Source organism: Malania oleifera, chromosome 3 (genome assembly GCF_029873635.1).
Source record: "Malania oleifera isolate guangnan ecotype guangnan chromosome 3, ASM2987363v1, whole genome shotgun sequence".
Lineage (NCBI taxonomy): Eukaryota > Viridiplantae > Streptophyta > Magnoliopsida > Santalales > Ximeniaceae > Malania > Malania oleifera.
In genome coordinates, this window is record NC_080419.1 from 2,713,501 (window position 1) to 2,733,553 (window position 20,053).

The 20,053-nt window shown below is 36.8% G+C and overlaps 1 protein-coding gene across 2 annotated transcripts; it reads left to right on the plus strand.

Moving 5' to 3' along the window:
* The first annotated feature begins 1,548 nt into the window (after positions 1-1,548).
* LOC131151717 (beta-glucosidase-like SFR2, chloroplastic) lies at positions 1,549-19,530 on the plus strand. Of its 2 annotated transcripts, none has more exons than XM_058103096.1 (11): positions 1,549-1,772; positions 5,539-5,887; positions 6,081-6,219; positions 6,404-6,570; positions 16,809-17,030; positions 17,406-17,577; positions 17,675-17,908; positions 17,998-18,147; positions 18,254-18,383; positions 18,562-18,833; positions 19,178-19,530. In XM_058103096.1, the coding sequence occupies exons 1-10, from the start codon at positions 1,592-1,594 to the stop codon at positions 18,756-18,758; spliced, it is 1,941 nt and encodes a 646-aa protein (XP_057959079.1). In that variant the 5' UTR covers positions 1,549-1,591; the 3' UTR covers positions 18,759-18,833; positions 19,178-19,530. The 2 variants fall into 2 exon arrangements, with proteins under 2 accessions (XP_057959079.1, XP_057959080.1); XM_058103097.1 differs by having other exon boundaries at positions 19,181-19,530.
* Positions 19,531-20,053: the final 523 nt, after the last annotated feature.

The following is a 20,053-nucleotide window of genomic DNA, read 5'->3' on the forward strand; positions in this document are numbered from 1 at the left end:
ATAGGAGAATAATATGAAGTATTTATTTTCAACAATGATGTCTTAGTTTCATTGTATTTTCAGAAAAAAAAAAACATTATTAATTTGCACCCTGTCAAGTTTCGTCCAACTTCTTGTCAATTCTTGATGGTCATTACACTAGGAAAATTGACTTCCTTTGAATCTGAGATCCAATAATCCACATTTTTTTTTTTTGCATTAGTCTCTCTATGGAAAAAAGTTTAATTTGTTGACTAGAGAAAAAAATAGAAAGACAAAAATTTGTTAAGTAATTCAAAATTTTCATAGTTAGTTAGTAGTTTAGATCTTGTATCTACTAATATAAAAGAAGACAGGATTTTTTTTTTTTTTTTTTAAAAGACCTCCTTTGTCTTGTAGATTAATTTGTTTGAAATAGGCTTGAATATTATTTTTTTTATGATTTTTTTTAAAAGAGATTGATCTTTACTAAAGTTTGGCCAATAGACGTACCCCTCTCTTTAAATTCTAAAAGTTTTAGTAACATCCCTTAGACTCTGTTTGGAATTCGGAAAATTTTGAAAAAAAGAAAAGAAAATATCAAAGAATTCACATTTTTATGTTTAATTATCGAGAAAAGTGAGAAAAAAAAAAACCAAATTCATAAACAAAATTTTGATTTTTCACATCAATAATGTTTAATTTTTCTTAAATTTAAATCATATTAAAACAAAACTTTTATTTTTGATAATATTTAATTTTGAAAAAAAATATAAGGGAAAATAAGTTTCCTCCTTATTTTTCTTTCCTTTCATTTTCATAGGTAAAATCCTTAATCCAAACAAATCCTTAAGGTTTCAATAATTTAACGGGTCTCTCTCTTAAGGTTTGCCAAAATAGACATAAAACTTATATTGTATTTGACAAAAGCTAAATCAAATATTAGGTGTTGATACTAAAAATTGAACTTAATCTTTGCATCGATAGTATGTGATACAATTTTTATTATCACAATTCCAATATATTATTAATGATTGTGCATCAAAACATTTTATTTTATTTGTGTATCTAGTCGTGAAAAATAGTTTGCACTAATATTTTTTAATTCTTAAAAAAGTATTTGCTATATGTAGTGTTTTTTTTTTGGTTTTATTTTTTTTATGAAAATAATTCAAACACTTTTAATTTTGTTAAACTGTTGTCCTTAAATTAGCAGGCAATTCTAAGGGTATAAATGAGTCAAGTCCATTCATGATCTATTTGGATTTGATTCTTCTCCTAATTCGACCAAACTTAATTTTATTCGATTTTGAGTTAAATTCGAACCATTCGAATATTTTAATGAGTCAAGTTCAATTTCGATAATAATACTCGAATTGAGTTTTAAGCCTACTCAAAATTTGTAATTTTTTAATTTTTATATTATATAAGTCATATACTATTTATTTTATTAATATATTTAACATAATAAGTACATTATATATATATATATATTTGATTTAATATTAATTTATAATAATTAAATCAAGTGCGAAGTACTCAAATTAGACTCGCCACGTGTATAAAGCACAGCACTTTTGACGTTATCTAATATGCCTTACCCTTCTCAGTTCAGTAGTAAGTCCTCGAAGAAATGTCGTTCGCGGCTCTTTTCGTAGCGGCGACGAAGCTTGCCGGAATCGTGGTCACGGTCACCGTCGCCGCCAACGCCTTCTCCTTCTCTCGATTCCAGCGGAAGAACCTCCGGCCCTTCCGCTCACCCATCGAAGAGGACTCAGATACGCTTGCTGTCTTCAACGTTAACCGTTCCAGTGGTAACGCAAATCTTTAAACCCTAATGTTTCCTCTTTGCAGCCGATATTTTGTGCGGCTATTTTTAGAATGAGTATACCCATAATCTAAATTTATGGAAGTATTGATACCGTTGTTCATTGTTTGAGAAGCATTAACTCCATGTTGGTTGATGTATTAGTTATTGAACTTTCGCTCATTCTGCTGCAAGTTCTTAAAACTCAGTTCGAGTCGATTAATCTTGGCTTGATATAATATATATATAAAATGAAAAGTAAATCAGCTACACATTTAAAATAGTATTGAACGTATAAAGCTTGATTTAATTGGACTAGGCTAGTGACTTTCGATTAATATCAATTTGATATAAAATACCACTAATATATGTATTGAATATATAATGTATCACTTATGCATATAAAAGCAGCAGCAGAAAACTGAGGGGTGTGAGGTGCAGGGAGGAAGCTGGGATTTTATGTTTGGAGGGGCTAAGATGAAAAAATATGTGCAATAAAAAGAATGAAGGAAAAAATGTGAGACTGATGGTAGTGCTAATGAATTTTAAAAAAATTAAAATTGGGACAAGACATTTAGAAATTTTCTTGTTCATTGTACATTGAATTTTTATTCTTTGTTATTTTCAAATAAATAGAATGAGCTGATTATATTATAGAAAAAAAATAAAAGAAAGGAAATGTAGTTAAAAAAATAGATGAAGCGTCTGTTTTTAATTTTAATTCTTTGTGTTGGAAAAATTACATGCAATGTATGCATGTAATATTAAGGTTGCATTTGGCTCGCAGAATGTCTATTCTTATAATTAGAAAGGTCATAGTATAGGAATTTTATAACTTAAGAAAAGACATTGTCACCATAACATAAATGACAAGGCCTAAGTTTGTGTTATTCCATCAAACAGGACAATAGTAGGAATTTCCGTGGTGAAATGTGGAAATAATAATTCCTTATCTATTTTATGTTATAGATAAATATAATTTTTTTTGCATTGTCATTTTCTTTATGGCGACAAAACTTTTTTTTTCCTCTTATGAGCTATAAAATCTCCATCTTATTACCTGTATATAGACATTTTGCAAATCAAATGTAACCTAAAAGTAGCCCATAAAATCATTTGACAAATTACCATAGTTTACATATTCCTAAGTAAACCATCATAATGATTTTTATATATGTAGTTACTAATCATGTATATATGTATATGTATATATAATTTTAAAATGAATTTTAGAAGGAAGGGTGGACAAAGGCTTTGGTCGGCCCCCCTTTGTCTCCCTCCCGCAGCACACGCCGTGGGAGGGGGGTGGGGGTGATATTGAGCTGAGGACTGCCCCATCAGTGTTGAAGATTCAATTTTCATTTAATGAGTTTTAAATATTTAATTAGCCCCAAAGTCTAAGTTATCTTACTTCGGATGCCTTAGAAAGTTGTACTTGTTTACTTGAGTCCTTGATATTTTGGATAAACTTATAGTTATTTTACTTTGCCCCCAAAAAATAAATTTCTGGTTCTGCCACTGTATATAAGCCAAAAGGTAATAAAATCATAAAAGTTGGATTAGTTGATCAGGTTTGTGAGTAGTTTTGTGAAACTCAAACTCAACTCATCGAGTAGCTCGAGTAGTTTGAGCTTGACTTGAATTAGAACAAAATTTAATTGAGTTGGGTTATAAAGCGAGTAGAGTTCTAGTAGCTTCAACTGCGCTCCCATTTGGTGTGAAGTTTGAGATACGCTAACACAAAGATGTGTCTTTATACTCTTTGGTTTGTGCTTTTGCACTTTTGTTGTTTGGTGGGATTGCTCTGCTCTCTTTTGGTACTGGAGGCTGGAGTTCGCTTGTGGATTGCATAGGAATTAAGGGAGCTTGTGCCTTGCTTAGGCTTGAAAAATGGGCTTATTAGGTGTTAAAATGGAGATTAACAAAGCTAGTAGCATGGAGCACCCAAGGATCAATGCGAAATTCCATATGAGAAGAGAAGAGAGAACATGATCAAGCACACAAATTTACATGATTTGGCAATTGATGCCAACGTTCATGGTTGCAACGATAAGTAGAGATCCACAGACAACCAATAAGAAGTACTAAGGAGGTAGTAATGGCCTCACTGACATCACATCCGAAGTCCCAATATTATATGAGGATCTAGATAGTACTGAGTGTGGCCTATAGCCCCTACTTAAAATGATTGAAAGTTCCATATATGTATGTATGTTTGTGTGTGTGGACAAGTAGATCGTTTCTTTGGAATTGTACTCCACTCAAGTTGTCTGCATGGAGTGTATGTTGAAATGGAAAAAAAAAAAAAAAAATGAGGCTGTTTAGGATTTGAAAAAAAAAAAAGAAGCAATGATACAGGGGTTTTGGGAAGAGGAAGTAAGGAATAGCCCTTTGGAGATGTGCTGTTTTTGTGCAGTTTTGGATGGTGTGGATTGAATGGAATGCGAGGATCTTTGGGATGGACTTATCAGTTTGTCTTCCTTCTGGGCTCATTCTTTTGCTCTCTCTTTTCTTTTCTTTTCTTGGTTTTGTTTTATTTTGTTTCAAGGAATGTTGTTATTAGACATCCCATGGGATTGGAAAGGGGCTCTCATGTAATTGAGTCTTTTCTTTTTCTTCATTTTTTTTTTTTCATGAGTATTACTTATCCTGCACCTCTTGTATTCTTCTTTCCCTTCTCTCAATGAACTTCTTTTTCAATCAAATAAATATATTTGAGAGAGCTTGTGCATCCTTTGAAAGAGAGCCGGACTGAGTGCTGCAGACTTGTGGATAATAGCTGCTTCTTTGGCTCTGCCAAACTGGATAAGAGAACCCTCAGACTAGAGTTTTTGGATCTTCCATTGCCCAGTACGCCTAGTCACCCTAAGAAAACTCAGAATCCACAACCCTCAAATTAATGTTTCTCCAACTCACAATCCAAACCCAGGCTGAGTGCTGCAGGCTTGGAGGCGATGGCTACTTCTTTGGCTCTGCCTAGCTGGATTATGCATTATGCATGAGAGTCCGGCTCTGCCTAACTGGATAAGAGCCCCCCTGACTAGAGTTTTTGCATCCACCATTGCCCAATACACCCAGTCACTCAAAAGGGAACTCGCAATCCAGAGCCCTCAAATTAATGTCTCTCGAACTCGTAATACCCCAGTACTGTTGTATATAAGGTTTACTAGAAGTCCAAACAACAACAGGAAAATTGGTTGCTCAAAATAGAAAACTTTGTTGTGGAGTCCAATTCAGAGCAGTTCAGAGTAAGCCAGACACCTGGTTTTGACAGAAAGTTAAGGTTCACACTAGACAGAACAGGCAATCATATTCAGTTCAGCTGAACGTTCTATGCAGCTATAAGATGTGTGCGGCCATGGGAAATCCTAAACGAGCATCGAAGTACCACATTCCAACAGAAGTGAAAAACCTGCACAATTAGATAGTGGAAATGTGCCTCAGGTCTCAGAAAAGCCCTCACATTTGGTTCTCAGAAATTCAAACCAAAAAGTTTTCAAATTTTGGTCTTATGATTTGTAGCTCAATGGCATCCTATATAGTGTAAATATGGATGAGCTGGATGATAACCAGTGGCAGGATGGGTTTAAAAACCCTTGGCTAGATTTTTTATTTTTAATGAATTAATTTTTGATACCAGCGTATTGGTATTCTCCATAGTCCATATAGGATGAAAAAGATTTCTTCTTTGGTTTGCTAAAAACCCTTGGCTAATTTTTTAAAAAAATTTAGTGAATTAATTTCTGATACCTGTGTATTGGTATTCTGCATAGAGGATGAAAAAGAGTTCTTCTTCGGTTTAGCAACAGCACCTGCACATGTTGAAGACAGGCTCAATGATGCTTGGCTCGAGTTTGCAGAAGAGAACCCATGTGACAAATCAGAGTCACTGCCGAGCCATCAATCAGCAGATGCTCTAATGGCTGTGGCTACTGGTGATGGTGGATCTCAGCAGGCTTTGTTGTCTGTGAAGAAACCTAATATGACGATGAAGAAGAAAAAACCTGTTAAGATAGCGATGGAAGCCATGATCAGAGGGTTTCAGAAGTACATAGAAGAAGAACCTGAACCAACTGATGAGTCCCATCATAATGTAGCTGCTTGGCACAATGTTCCACACCCGTGAGTTACCATCTTTATTGTGATAACTTGATGATGTGCAAGCTTGTTGTTTTTAGATGTATTTTGCTCAACCATCCTATGTATGAGGTTTTAAATTACTCAATGATGAGATACACTTCCATAAACTTTTCTCTGATTACTTGCTGTTGACTTGAGAATAAATGGAGTGATTTGGTGCTTGAACTAATATCAGGGAGGAGAGGTTGAGGTTTTGGTCCGACCCTGATACAGAATTGAAGCTGGCTAAAGATACTGGAGTTCGTGTTTTCCGAATGGGAATAGATTGGACGAGGATCATGCCCAAGGAGCCAGTCAATGGACTAAAAGAAACTGTAAATCCAATGCTCTTAGTATTGGCCAAATATGCCTGGACAATATATGAGATGAAATTGAATTTTCCCCTATCAAAGTTCATCATAATTTTGTGCCTCTTTTTCATTATGATAAGATGTTTGAAACATTCATTGGCGATGGTATACATCTCCAGTGAATTTAGTTGCGTGATGTGTTTTTCAGGTGAATTATGCTGCATTGGAGCGATATAAGTGGATCATCAACAGGGTTCGCTCTTATGGAATGAAGGTAATGCTGACTCTTTTCCATCATTCATTGCCACCGTGGGCTGGAGAATATGGAGGGTGGAAGTTGGAAAAAACTGTTGATTATTTCATGGATTTTACCAGGTTAGCCTATCCAGGCGTAAAGTACCGGTTAATTATTTTTCTTATGTTGTATTTTAGTTCTAGTCGTTATACATGATTGAGGGTATGGTCCTTGCTTTGCATGTGCATTTTGTTATAAGCAACATAAGACCATGTTGGCACATTCCAACCAGCATGCATAGAGAATCATTCATAGATCACATACTAGAGGAGAAGAGAAGGATAATGTGGGTGATGATCTCTTGATGCAAGACCTTTTGACCAGAGAGAGAGAGTTAAGGAAAATAATGGAAAATTAAGGAAAAGAAAATTGAAATGAGAAGACGAAGAAAAATTGAAATAACAACAAAACAATAACAACAAGCCAAGTCATAAGTCCCACTAGGTGGGTTTGGCTACATGAATCCTTTTTCGCCAATTTGCACAATCATAGGCAAAATCTTCCAACAATTTTAGGGTTGTTAAATCTTTTCTTATTACCTCATTCAAGTTATTTTAGGTCTACTCCTATTCCTTCTATTGTCCCTTACTACTTGGCCGCTTCTTCCTTATCATATCTTCTAATAGGGAGGCACACCTAGCTTACTACAAGTATGTTCATTCCTTTCTATATCTTTAACATTGTACCAACCTTAGCATTCTCATTTAAGCAAATTATACTTTGAGGATATTTTCTTAAGGCATGTTTTGTATCATTTCTATTTTCGGTTTTTTGTTTTCATTTTTGTACAGTAAAGAAACATATTATGAAAATGCGTTTGTTTACGTTGTCGGTTTTCTATTTTTGTGGAAGGTTTTCAACTGTTTGTGAAAAAATTGAAAACTAGATTTCATGGTTTTCAATTGTTTTGAAAACTCGTTGCTAAAATATTTTAGTATCTAGAATTAACTTTTTTTTATTAAAGCATTCATTTCATTTATTGTGGTCCATTCCTTCCCTGGTCCCCGCAATTAACATTTGAATAATGTATGACAATTGTAACGACCCAGCCCTTTATACGGACCCAGGCGTCACTCATTCATACATAATACCTATACCTGTTCAAGATATGGAAACAACCCGCGCTAAACAAGGACATACGGGTGTAAATCATACATAATTACGATGTAAATGTTGCGGAAAAACATAAACATCCATTGAGATTTTTACTAGACTTATACCAGAGTTTACTAATACATCCACACCATTTCTCATAAAGTCATACGTAGGATAAAATTCTTGTCATTACAATCCTCCAACAGGACTTTCATCTAGGTTTAATATAAGATTTAGATGCTTACGTAAGCTAATCAAAAACAATCTCCCTAGTCCTTTTAGTTATTAGGACCGACGTACTGATGGACCTGAAAACAAAGGTTGTATGATATGGTGAGACACCTCTCAGTAAGGAAGGAGTTACAACAGTGTGTGACTGCATACATGCATATTTTCATTCAACATCTGTAATATAAATCAAATATTTTCAATACAGTAATGCATCGGTATATCATTATTCATATTACAAAATTCCCACATTTGTCTTTCGACCATTTAATGATTTATCAGATGACCAACAGCAAAATATCCCTATAACCAGTTTTACCCTGTGGCCCGGGTTGTGCACTGATACTCGTCCAATGCCCTGTTCGTACAGGCACTGTCGAGTACCTACTTACGATCCGACTGCCTCCATTGGCCCAATATCAGCCAATGGTTTCACCCTGCTAGCCGACCATCTTGGTACCCACATCGTTTATTACGTGTGGTTGCACGTGTACATCTAGTTACGATATCGCGCCGTATCATATAACAGTAGTTTATTTCAACCCTACAAAGAAAGCATTTTTCAACCCTCCCGGGACTCTCAAGCTGTGGTTCCGTGTATCGTAAATTCAATTTATACAAATATGATAACCTGCGCAATTCCAGTATTTTTCACAAATTCAAATAATAGCATTGGGTTCAAACTGGCGTCTTTCCACTCAGTTTACCCCTCTTTGTTTACTGATTCAGCTTGGTGTATCACCGGCCTCCGTTTATCACATTTTCAGTATAACAAATTTGGAACTTCGTTCCCATATTCTATATCAATAGTATAGAAAATTCCATCCATTTCTATTTCAACATATATCACACAAGTTTGCTTCAAAAACCCACTAAATGATAGAAATTCAATATACATAGTTTAACTGAATAAATAAAGGATTTGAGCCTCTCCTACTATAGTATAAACACAAATAAACAATATTTGTAAAATTTGGAGATCACACGTTGAAATCCTCATTTTTACCAAAAATCGTAAAATCGTCAAACCGACATTTCTACTCGGTAGAATTTCACAAATAAGCAGTTAAATCATACATAATAACATAAACTAGCTTTTTAGCGGTTTAGTTTTCCAAAATAGCTGTTGTAATCAAATTCCCTTTACCTTATACTCGAAATGAAAGTTCGTATGAAAACGGTCCAAATCGACAACCCGAAATCCCGAAAACCTAAAACCACAGAACATAACCTTACTATGTTTTCTACTGCTATCCAAATATCCAATCAAAATTAGGATCAGATTCCTACCTTGATTCTTGGGAAAACCTGAAAATCTCCGAAATGACGATCCGATCTGTTAAACTTGTAGAGTTTTCTCTTCTGATCCACGCAGTACCCTCCGTTTTTGGAAACGGAGGACGAACAGCGAAGGATCTTAGAGAGAGAGAGAGAGAGAAAATGAGAAAGAGAGAGATAATAAGAGAATTTATAAAATAAAACCTAATTTAGCCCTTAAGTAATCTAAATAAATATCTCTTTCAAGATATTTATATATAAATATCTTAAAATATCTCTTTTCAAAGTATCTTCTCCAAAATATCTCTTTATTTATTTATTTATTTTATGTTTATTTATTATTTATTATTATTATTTATTTTTTTAATTTAATTTATTTATTTATTTATTTTTCTCGTGGTCGGGTTACTACAATCTCTCCTCCTTATAAGAATTTCGTCCCTGAAATTCACCAATTGATACTAAGCATACTCTACCTTACGTCGGAGACCTATAGAAGAGTCGGCAGCCACCCTCAAAGCAGCTCCGGCCCGAAGTTATTATCTACCCTCGCTTATGGCGGAGGAATACTGTGGTTACAATGTGATGCTTCGGAAGATTATACACACACACAAAACTCTCCCGAAGACCATACCACCTATACTACTATACATAACTACGTACCATCTGAAAATAACTGCGAGTACTTCTAGCGTATTTCTGACTCTAACTCCTATGAAGCTTCCTCCACTGCATGGTTACGCCATAATACATTCACTAGCGGTATTTCCCTAGTCCGTAACTGCTGAACTTTTCGATCTAATATCAGTACTGGTACCTCCTCATATGATAAAGCCTCACTGATCTCTAGAGGTTCGTAACTCAGTACATGCGATGGATCTGGTATGTATTTCCTCAGTACAGACACGTGAAATACATCATGAACTCGGGATAATGCTGGAGGTAAAGCCACTCGATAAGCAACCGAACCTATCCTTTCAAGGATTTCAAAAGGCCCGACATACTGAGGACTTAGCTTCCGCTTCTTCTCGAATCTCATCACCCCTTTCATCGGAGCGATTCTCAAGAATACCATATCTCCTACTTCAAATTCCAATTCTCGCCGACAAGTATCAGCATAACTCTTGTGTCAACTTTGAGCTGCTTTAGTTCTTTCCCTGATCAATGAGACCTTTGCAGAGGTCTGCTGAATCAATTCTGGACCTAGTATCTGCCGCTCACCTACCTGATCCCAGTACAACGAAGATCGACACTAACGACTGTACAAAGCCTCATAAGATGCCATCTCTATGCTCGCCTGGTAACTGTTGTTATATGCAAATTCAACAAGCGGTAGATATTGTATCCAATTATTACCAAAATCTAGTATACAAGCCTGCAACATATCTTCTAACGTCTGAATAGTTCTCTCCGACTGTCCATCCGTCTGCGGGTGAAATGACATACTGAACATCAATCGCGATTCCAAGGCATCCTGTAAACTTTTCCAGAAACGAGATGTAAAACGCGGATCTCGATTTGAAACAATAGATATAGGAACACCATGGAGTCGTACCACCTCCTGCACATAAAGTTCTGCTAGCCTATTCAGAGAGTAGCTGACTCTGATTGGAATGAAGTGTGCAGTCTTCGTCAATCGATCTATTATAACCCATATGACATTCTGCCCATGCATCGCCGCAGGTAAACCCGTCACAAAATCCATCGAGACATGTTCCCACTTCCACTCAGGGACGTCGAGTGGTTGAAGTGGTCCTGTCGGCTTCTGATGTTCTGCTTTGATTTGCTGACATGTCAGACATTGTTCTACAAATCGGGCGATCTCTCTTTTCATATTAGACCACTAGAAAGATTCCCTCAAATCCCAGTACATCTTTATTCTACCAGGATGTACAGTATAAAGTGAACGATGTGCCTCCTCTAGAATGACCTGTTTTATCACAATGTCATTCGTTACACAAATCCTGTCGCAAAATCTCAATATCCCATTGCCAGAGATACTGAAATCCGGCTTTAGCCCCTTCTGGATTTCTTCCATAATATCAACCAACTCGGGATCCTCCTTCTGCGCCACACGGATCCTCTCCTGCAAAGTCGGCTGTATCACCAAGCTAGCAAGGACAACCTGATGGTTTCCTTCCACTACCTCCAAACTCAATCTCTCCAAGTCCATGCAAATCTGATGCTGAACCTGTATTGCTGAGATTGTCGCATCAACTGACTTCCGACTCAAAGCATCAGCTATCACATTAGCTTTTCCTAGGTGATAGCTAATAACACAGTCGTAGTCTTTAATCAATTTAAGCCACCTACACTGTCTCATATTGAGCTCCTTCTGGGTGAAGAAGTATTTAAGACTTTTATGGTCGGTAAAAATCTCACATCTTTCATTGTATAAGTAGTGCCTCCAAATTTTCAGTGCAAACACTACCGTTGCTAATTCTAAATCATGCGTCGGGTAGTTCTTCTCGTAATTTTTTGAGTTGACGAGAAGCGTAAGTCACTACTTTGCCCTGCTGCCTTAGAACACAGCCAAGACCCTTTTTCGAAGCATAACTATATATAACAAAACCATCATCACTGGATGGAAGAGTCAGAACTGGAGTAGTGACCAGTCGCCGTTTCAACTCCTAGAAACTCAACTCGCACTCATCCGTCCAATCATATTTCATGTTCTTCTGCGTAAGTTTTGTCAAAGGACCTGCTAAATTGGAGAACCCTTCAACAAACCGACGGTAATAACCTGCAAGACCTTGAAAACTTCTAACCTCCTGCACATTCTTCGGTCTCGTCCAGTCCACTACTGCTTCTATCTTACTCGAGTCTACTGATACACCTTCTTTAGACACTACGTGCCCCAGAAATGCAATTTGTTCTAGCCAGAACTCAAACTTCTTCAGTTTAGCATATAACTTCTTATCTCTAAGCATTTGCAATACTAGCCTCAAATGAACTTCATGTTCTGCAGCACTCCTAGAATACACTAGGATATCATCAATAAATACTACAACGAACCGGTCTAGATATTTGTAGAAGACCCTGTTCATCAAATCCATAAATGCTGCAGGTGCATTAGTCAAACCAAAAGGCATAACCATAAATTCATAATGGCCATACCGAGTTCGAAACGCCATCTTAGGAATGTCTTCCGCTTTCACCTTCAGCTGGTGATACTCAGATCGTAGATCAATCTTAGAGTAGATCTGTGTGCCCTGAAGCTGGTCGAACAGATCATCGATCCGAGGTAGCGGATATTTATTCTTTACTGTCACCTTGTTCAGTTCTCTGTAGTCGATGCACATCCTCATTGACCCATCCTTCTTCTTAACAAACAAAATGGGCGCTCCCCAAGGAGAAACACTAGGACGAATATACCCCTTGTCTAGGAGCTCCTGAAGTTGTTCCTTCAGTTCTTTCAATTTAGCTGGAGCCATACGGTACGGAGCTTTCGATATCGGCGCCGTACCTAGAACTAGCTCTATCGCGAATTCCACTTCCCTGTCCGGAGGTAACCCTGGCAAGTCCTTTGGAAAGACGTCAGGGAACTTGCACACTACAGAAATTGTTTCCAACTTATTTTCTTCAACCGGCGTATCTTTCACAAACGCCAGATACCCTTGGCAGCCATCTAGGAGTAACCTCCTAGCTTGTAAAGCTGAAAGGATCCGTGGTGTAGAACGCACACACGACCCTTGGAATCTGAATTCCTGCTCCCCTAGTGGTTTAAATAACACCTCCCGCCCGTGGCAGTCAATACTAGCATAACTGGCCGACAACCAGTCCATCCCAAGGTTGATATCAAAACCATGCATGTCATAGACCACTAGGTTAACTGGTAGTATTCTTCCCTGAATTTTCACAGGGAAGTTACGGACTAACCTACTACACCTGACTGCAGACCTAGACGGCGTAGTCACTACCAGTTCATAATCCATTGGTTGCACCTCCAAACCACATAGTTTAACAAAATCACGGGAAATAAAAGAATGCGTAGCTCCAGAATCAAAAAGTACTACAGCTTCATGAAAAAACACATAAATGGTACCTGTAACCACCTCACCAGCGTTCTTAGCGTCACCAGGAGTCAGAGAATATACTCTAGCCTGGGCAGTACCCCTCTGCTGACCGCCGCGCTGTGTCGGAGTATTCCCTCTGTATTGCTGCTGCGTGACTCCATCATTCCTCTGTCTTAGACAGTCTCTCATCTGATGTCCTTGTCTACCACACTGCATACAGGCTCCCATAGACAACCAACACTGCCCTTGGTGTTTCTTACTACATAAAGAGTAACGTGGAATACTTGCGACATTCTGGGACGTACCACTACTGTTCTTCTTCCACTTACCTTGTCCTGCCCCAGACGAATAATTAGGAGGCGCTGGCCTCTTCTTCGTAATCTGAACCTCTGCTCCTCTAGTAAACACTCCTTTGCTACCGTGGCTTTATCAACCAACGTAGCAAAGTTCTGCAACTGCAAGATCGCCTTCTGCTTACGGATCTCACTCCTCAGACCCCTCTGAAACTTCCAAGCTTTCTTTACTTCATTAGGAACTACGAATGGAGCAAATCGAGACAGCTCCTGGAATTTGGCAGCGTACTGCTGCACTGTCAGCGATTCTTGCGTCAGGTTGATAAATTCTTCCATCTTTGCGTTTTTAACCGTGGCCGGAAAATATCGTTCAAAGAAGAGTTCTTTGAATCGGGCCCACGTCAACACTATTGGTATCAGTCGGTGCTCTTCCATTTGCTTTACCGACCCCCACCATCTCTCAGCCTCCCCTGCCAACTTAAACGTGGCGAAGGTGACTTTCTGCTTTTCAGTGCAGTTTAACACATCTAAGATCTTCTCGATCTCTTGGATCCAATTCTCAGCACGAACTGGATCTGCACTGCCCACAAAGCAGAGAGCTTCAATCTGGTGAACTGCTCAATGGAGCAACCCAACTCAGTTATAGGACGATCCTGCCCTCTATTCGTACGCACTACCTCAGCTATAAGCTGCTGTGCGAATTCATGTAACACACTAGTAGAGTCGTTACCAGCCTCGGGGCTAGCACCCTCACTACTACTGCCACCTATATTGGCAGTGATATCCCTGGATTCCATCCTGAAAACATTTACGAGAATCCATTAGAAGGTAATAGCTTAGGCATCAACTAACACTATCATACTATAGACTCAGTTCCCTTAAATCCACATCCTGAATATTGATGTACTCCATTAATTTAATATCATCATTCTAACTCAAGTTATACCCTTCCACTTGGAAACAACACCATTAATAGATTGCCATGATTTTCTGAACCCTTCGAATGATCCAGAAAAATATAGAAATCTGCCAATTGTTTTCGTCTCCAGGTATACAAAACAAAACTCAAGGTCATATCCATGTCCTATACTCTGGTATATTCTAGACTGTAACAATTAGCAACTTCTTAGTTTAGCACATATCCCTAACCAAGCAGCATGAATCAAATCATACTTCCGACTGGCTACGGGCTCTGATACCAACTGTAACGACCCAACCCTTTATACGGATCCAGGTGCTACTCATTCATACATAATACCTATACTTGTTCAAGATATGGAAACAACCTGCCCTAAACAGGGACATATGGGTGTAAATCATACATAATTACGATGAAAATGTTGCGGAAAAATATAAACATCCATTGGGATTTCTACTAGACTTATACTAGAGTTTACTAATACATCCACACCATTTCTTATAAAGTCATTCATAGGAAATTCTTGTTATTACAATCCTCCAACAGGACTTTCATTTAGGTTTAATACAAGATTTAGATGCTTACGTAAGCTAACCAAAAACAATCTCCCTAGTCCTTTTAGCTATTAGGATCGACGTACTAATGGACCTGAAAACAAAGGTTTTATGATAGGGTGAGACACCTCTCAATAAGGAAGAAGGAGTTACAACAGTGTGTGACTGCATGCATGCATATTTTCATTCAATATCTGGAATATAAATCAAATATTTTCAATACAGTAATGCATCAGGTATATCATTATTTATATTACAAAATTCCCATATTTGTCTTTCGACCATTTAATGATTTATCAGATGACTAACAGCAAAATATCCCTATAACCAGTTTTACCCCGTGGCCCGGGTTGTGCACTGATACTCGTCCAATGCCCTGTTCATGTAGGCACTGTCGAGTACCTACTTACGATCTAACTGCCTCCATTGGCCCAATATCAGCCAATGGTTTCACCCTGCTAGCCGACCATCTTGGTACCCACATCGTTTATTACGTGTGGTTGCACGTGTACATCTAGCTACGATATCGCGCCGTATCATATAACAGTAGTTTATTTCAACCCTGCAAAGAAAGTATTTTTCAACCCTCTTGGGACTCTCAAGCTGTGGTTCCGTATATCATAAATTCAATTTATACAAATATGATAACCTGCGTATTTCCAGTTTTTTCACAAATTTAAATAATAGCATTGGGTTCAAACCAGTGTCTTTCCACTCAGTTTACCCCTCTTTGTTTACTGATTCAGCTCGGTGTATCACCGGTCTCCGTTTATCACATTCTCAGTATAACAAATTTGGAACTTCGTTCCCATATTTTATATTAATAGTATAGAAAATTCCATCCATTTCTATTTCAACATATATCACACAAGTTTGCTTCAAAAACCCGATAAATGATAGAAATTCAATATATATAGTTTAACTGAATAAATAAAGGATTCGAGCCTCTCCTACTATAGTATAAATACAAATCAATAATATTTGTAAAATTTGGAGATCACACGTCGAAATCCTCGTTTTTACCAAAAATCGTAAAATCGTCAAACCGACATTTCTACTCAGTAGAATTTCACAAATAAGTAGTTAAATCATACATAGTAACATAAACTAGCTTTTTAGCGGTTTAGTTTTTCAAAATAGCTGTTGTAATCAAATTCCCCTTACCTTATACTCGAAATGAAAGTTCGTATGAAAACGGTCCAAATCGACAACCCGAGATTCTGAAAACCTAAAACCACAGAATATAACCGTACTATGTTTTCTACTGCTATCTAAATATCTAATCAAAATTAAGATCAGATTCCTACCTCGATTCTTGGGAAAACCCAAAAATCTCTGAAACGACGATCCGATCCGTTAAACTTGTAGAGTTTTCTCTTCTGATCCATGCAGTACCCTCCGTTTTTGGAAACGGAGGACGAACGGCTAAGGATCTTAGAGAGAGTGAGAGAGAGAGAGAATAAGAGAATTTATAGAATAAAACCTAACTTAGCCCTTAAGTAATCTAAATAAATATCTCCTCCAAGATATTTATATATAAATATCTCAAAATATCTCTTTTCAAACTATCTTCTCCAAAATATTTATTTATTTATTTATTTATTTTATGTTTATTTATTATTTATTATTATTATTATTATTATTTTTTTAATTTTATTTATTTATTTATTTATTTTTCTCGGGGTTGGGTTACTACAACAATAACATGTAAAACATTAAAAAACACTCATAGAAAAATGTTCCATAAGTTGACATTATACTTATAGAAAGAAAAAAAAACAAGGTAAACCGGTGCTTATTTTAATTTGGTTTCTTTTTTCTTGGATTTGAATTTTTTCTTGCAGATAATCCTATTATGGTTCTTACATTGCAAACTGATTCATACTTATTGCTGTGGGTTTTATGAACATCTTTATGTGCTCTTGTTTCTTGCAGGCTTGTTGTTGAATGTGTATCAGATATTGTTGACTTCTGGGTTACATTTAATGAGCCTCATGTCTTTTGTATGCTGACATATTGTGCGGGTGCTTGGCCTGGTGGTAATCCTAACATGCTTGAGGTGGCCACTTCTGCTCTACCAACTGGTGTCTTTAAACAGACCATGCATTGGATGGCCATTGCACACTCAAAGGCCTACGAATATATCCATGAACAGAGGTTTCTCTTTAGCACTCCATTTTTTGAATATTTTATTTTTGACCCCACTGGAGTGGAGTGATAACATCTCAAATTTTCTGGAGACCTTGATTGATGATATTTTTAAGTCTTGCTTCCAAAATTTCTCCTGCTCAGTATAATATAATGGATTGGACCATTGTATTATTTAATAGGTATCGTTTTGAAGAACTGCTTGGTGCTTGGTCTCTTTTCCAAGCATGAAAACTCACCAGGCTTTCAAGTGTCTACATTATAATAGATGATCTATGTGGACTGAAGATGTAAATTAGTTTTATCTATTAAAAAAGTTATTAATATATTTTTTTTCATACCAAATTTTTTTGTATTTTCCTGAATCATTTGTTATATTTCCAGCAACACCTCATCCAAGTCAATGGTTGGAGTGGCACATCATGTTTCATTTATGCGGCCATATGGTATCTTTGATGTTGCAGCTGTTTCACTGGCCAACTCCTTGACCATCTTTCCTTATGTGGATAGTATTTCTGACAAGTTGGATTTTCTAGGAATCAACTATTATGGGCAGGTATTTATATCTCAAACCAAGAGCATTAAAAGCATCATGGACATGCAAAAAGACTGGAATAATTAGATAAGCAGAAGGCATTCATCTTATTATTCAGGAAGTGGTCTCTGGTGCTGGGCTGAAGCTTGTAGAGAATGATGAATATAGTGAATCTGGACGTGGTGTTTATCCTGATGGACTCTACCGCGTGCTGCTTCAGTTCCATGAAAGATACAAACATCTAAACGTGCCCTTCATTATTACTGAAAATGGAGTTTCTGATGAGACGGACTTAATCCGACGACCTTATTTGTTGGAGCATTTACTTGCTATTTATGCTGCCATGATGAGGGTTTTGACCTAAACTTATCTGGAAATGTGGTCATCTACTTATGTTAAATTGATAATAAGCTGTTAGACCTGCTTGCTGTTGTTTTGCAGGGTGTCCCAGTGCTTGGCTACTTGTTTTGGACTATTTCTGATAATTGGGAATGGGCTGATGGATATGGTCCCAAGTTTGGGCTTGTAGCAGTTGATCGTGCCAATGGTCTTGCCCGAATTCCTCGTCCTTCATACCATTTGTTTTCCAAAGTAATGTTGTTTTTGTGTGCCCTGATTCACTCATTCCTTTTTTCTGCCTCATTTTTTGTGCTGTTTCTGCTGTAATTAATCTGCCACCCCTGACCTTTGATTTCAGGTGGCTACTTCTGGCAAATTAACACGTCAGGACAGGGTGCGGGCATGGAATGAACTCCGAAGTGCTGCTAAAGAGAAGAAAACACGACCATTTTATCGAGCAGTTAATAAAAGGGGTTTAATGTATGCAGGTAAAATGTGTGGCTCAAGTTCTTTTATTTTCTAGTTAACTTCGATGATCAATACCATTTTTCCTTGGCTTCAGAGGTCAGTGAGGTTCCCTGCATACATTCCTTCTTTCAAAGCATGATTGGGTACACATTTCAAATGGTATATCTTTTACATCTGCCCTTGTCCTTACTTCAACAGGAGGTCTTGATGAACCTATACAGCGGCCTTTTATTGAGCGAGATTGGCGGTTCGGACACTATGAGCTGGATAGCCCTCAGGACCTGTTAAGCTGCTTGTCAAGATACATCATCCGACCTTTCTCCTGGAAAAGGAAAACAAAACCACATGCAGATGATGCCGAGTTGGTTCTTCAGCCTCTTGAACCAAGCCTCTGATTGGTTATGTATAGGCTTGGGAAGATTTTCACTGTGTTTCTATTGAAGGTCTGGCCAGAGCAAATCAAGAATGAGGTACAGAAAAATATCAATCCCTCAATTTATTCACATTTGCCGATTGTTTTGTTTCAGTACTCAGTAGTTAGGAAAATCCATCGAGCAGGGCCTCAATTTATATTAACAATACAAAGAATTTAATAAATTCATAATAAGGGATAGATAATGAATAACTATTTTCAAATTTTACTATATTCCTGATATATTCTATATTTGATGGAATAATACAAGGTTTTTATTTAAGTGACTTAGTTCTATCACATTTGTACAAAATTTTCGTTACACTTTCACTGTATTCCATTCTATTTGTAAGAATAGGTATTCTGCAAATCAATCATAACCTTATTCTTTTAATTCTGCAGCAGTGGCAGGGCATGGAGCAACACTTGATTACTAAAGGATCAACCCAATGAAGTGGGCATGCTTGAGTAATTTGACTTGAGAAAAAAAAAAAGGGTTGTATAAGTATGATAATAGAAATTTGTTGCTGATGAGCTGCGAACTAGTTCCATTTGTTTGTCATATATTTTTATTTTTATTTTTACTATCATTATGACCACAGAGAAACTAGGTTTTTAAAATTTGTCTTCTCAGAGTATCTCAGGAAGATGCAAGGCGGTGTTAGGGCTCAAGATTGTGTGGGGTCTACATAATAACAAATTAAAAATGAGTATATATTTACTTTTAATTGTTTTAATTAATTTTTATTTACACAGAAGGTATTGTATTTGGAGTTGGTATGTATGAGTAGAATTCAGGATCCCAAAGATCTATGCGCAGTGGGGGTTGGGTTTACTAATTGTCGGGCTCAATTTGGTTCATTTTTCGATTGTCTATATCTATTGGCATTTGCAAGTATGAATTATATATATGTATATAGCTAAATATAAGATTATAAAGATCAAGTTCATTTCATTTCATTCTATTATTGCGTATCAAATAAATCATTATTCCAACGCATTCCAAACACACAACCAAACAAACTGTAGGAAAAACAAATCTTTCTCTTGAAAAAAAAATTGTTGTTTTAATTAAAAATATTATTTTTTGAAGTTTCATTTGATGGTTTGGTTGTACCCATTTTAACTACCTTTGTTTATCAATGGAGCTATTTTATTTAATTATTTTCATTTAGTAGGCACGTTCCACTTACCACTCTAGGATCCAAAAGAAAAACATAAGTACTTAATTAAGGCAAGCTAGGTATCTACCTAGCTAACCAAACACAACTTAACATG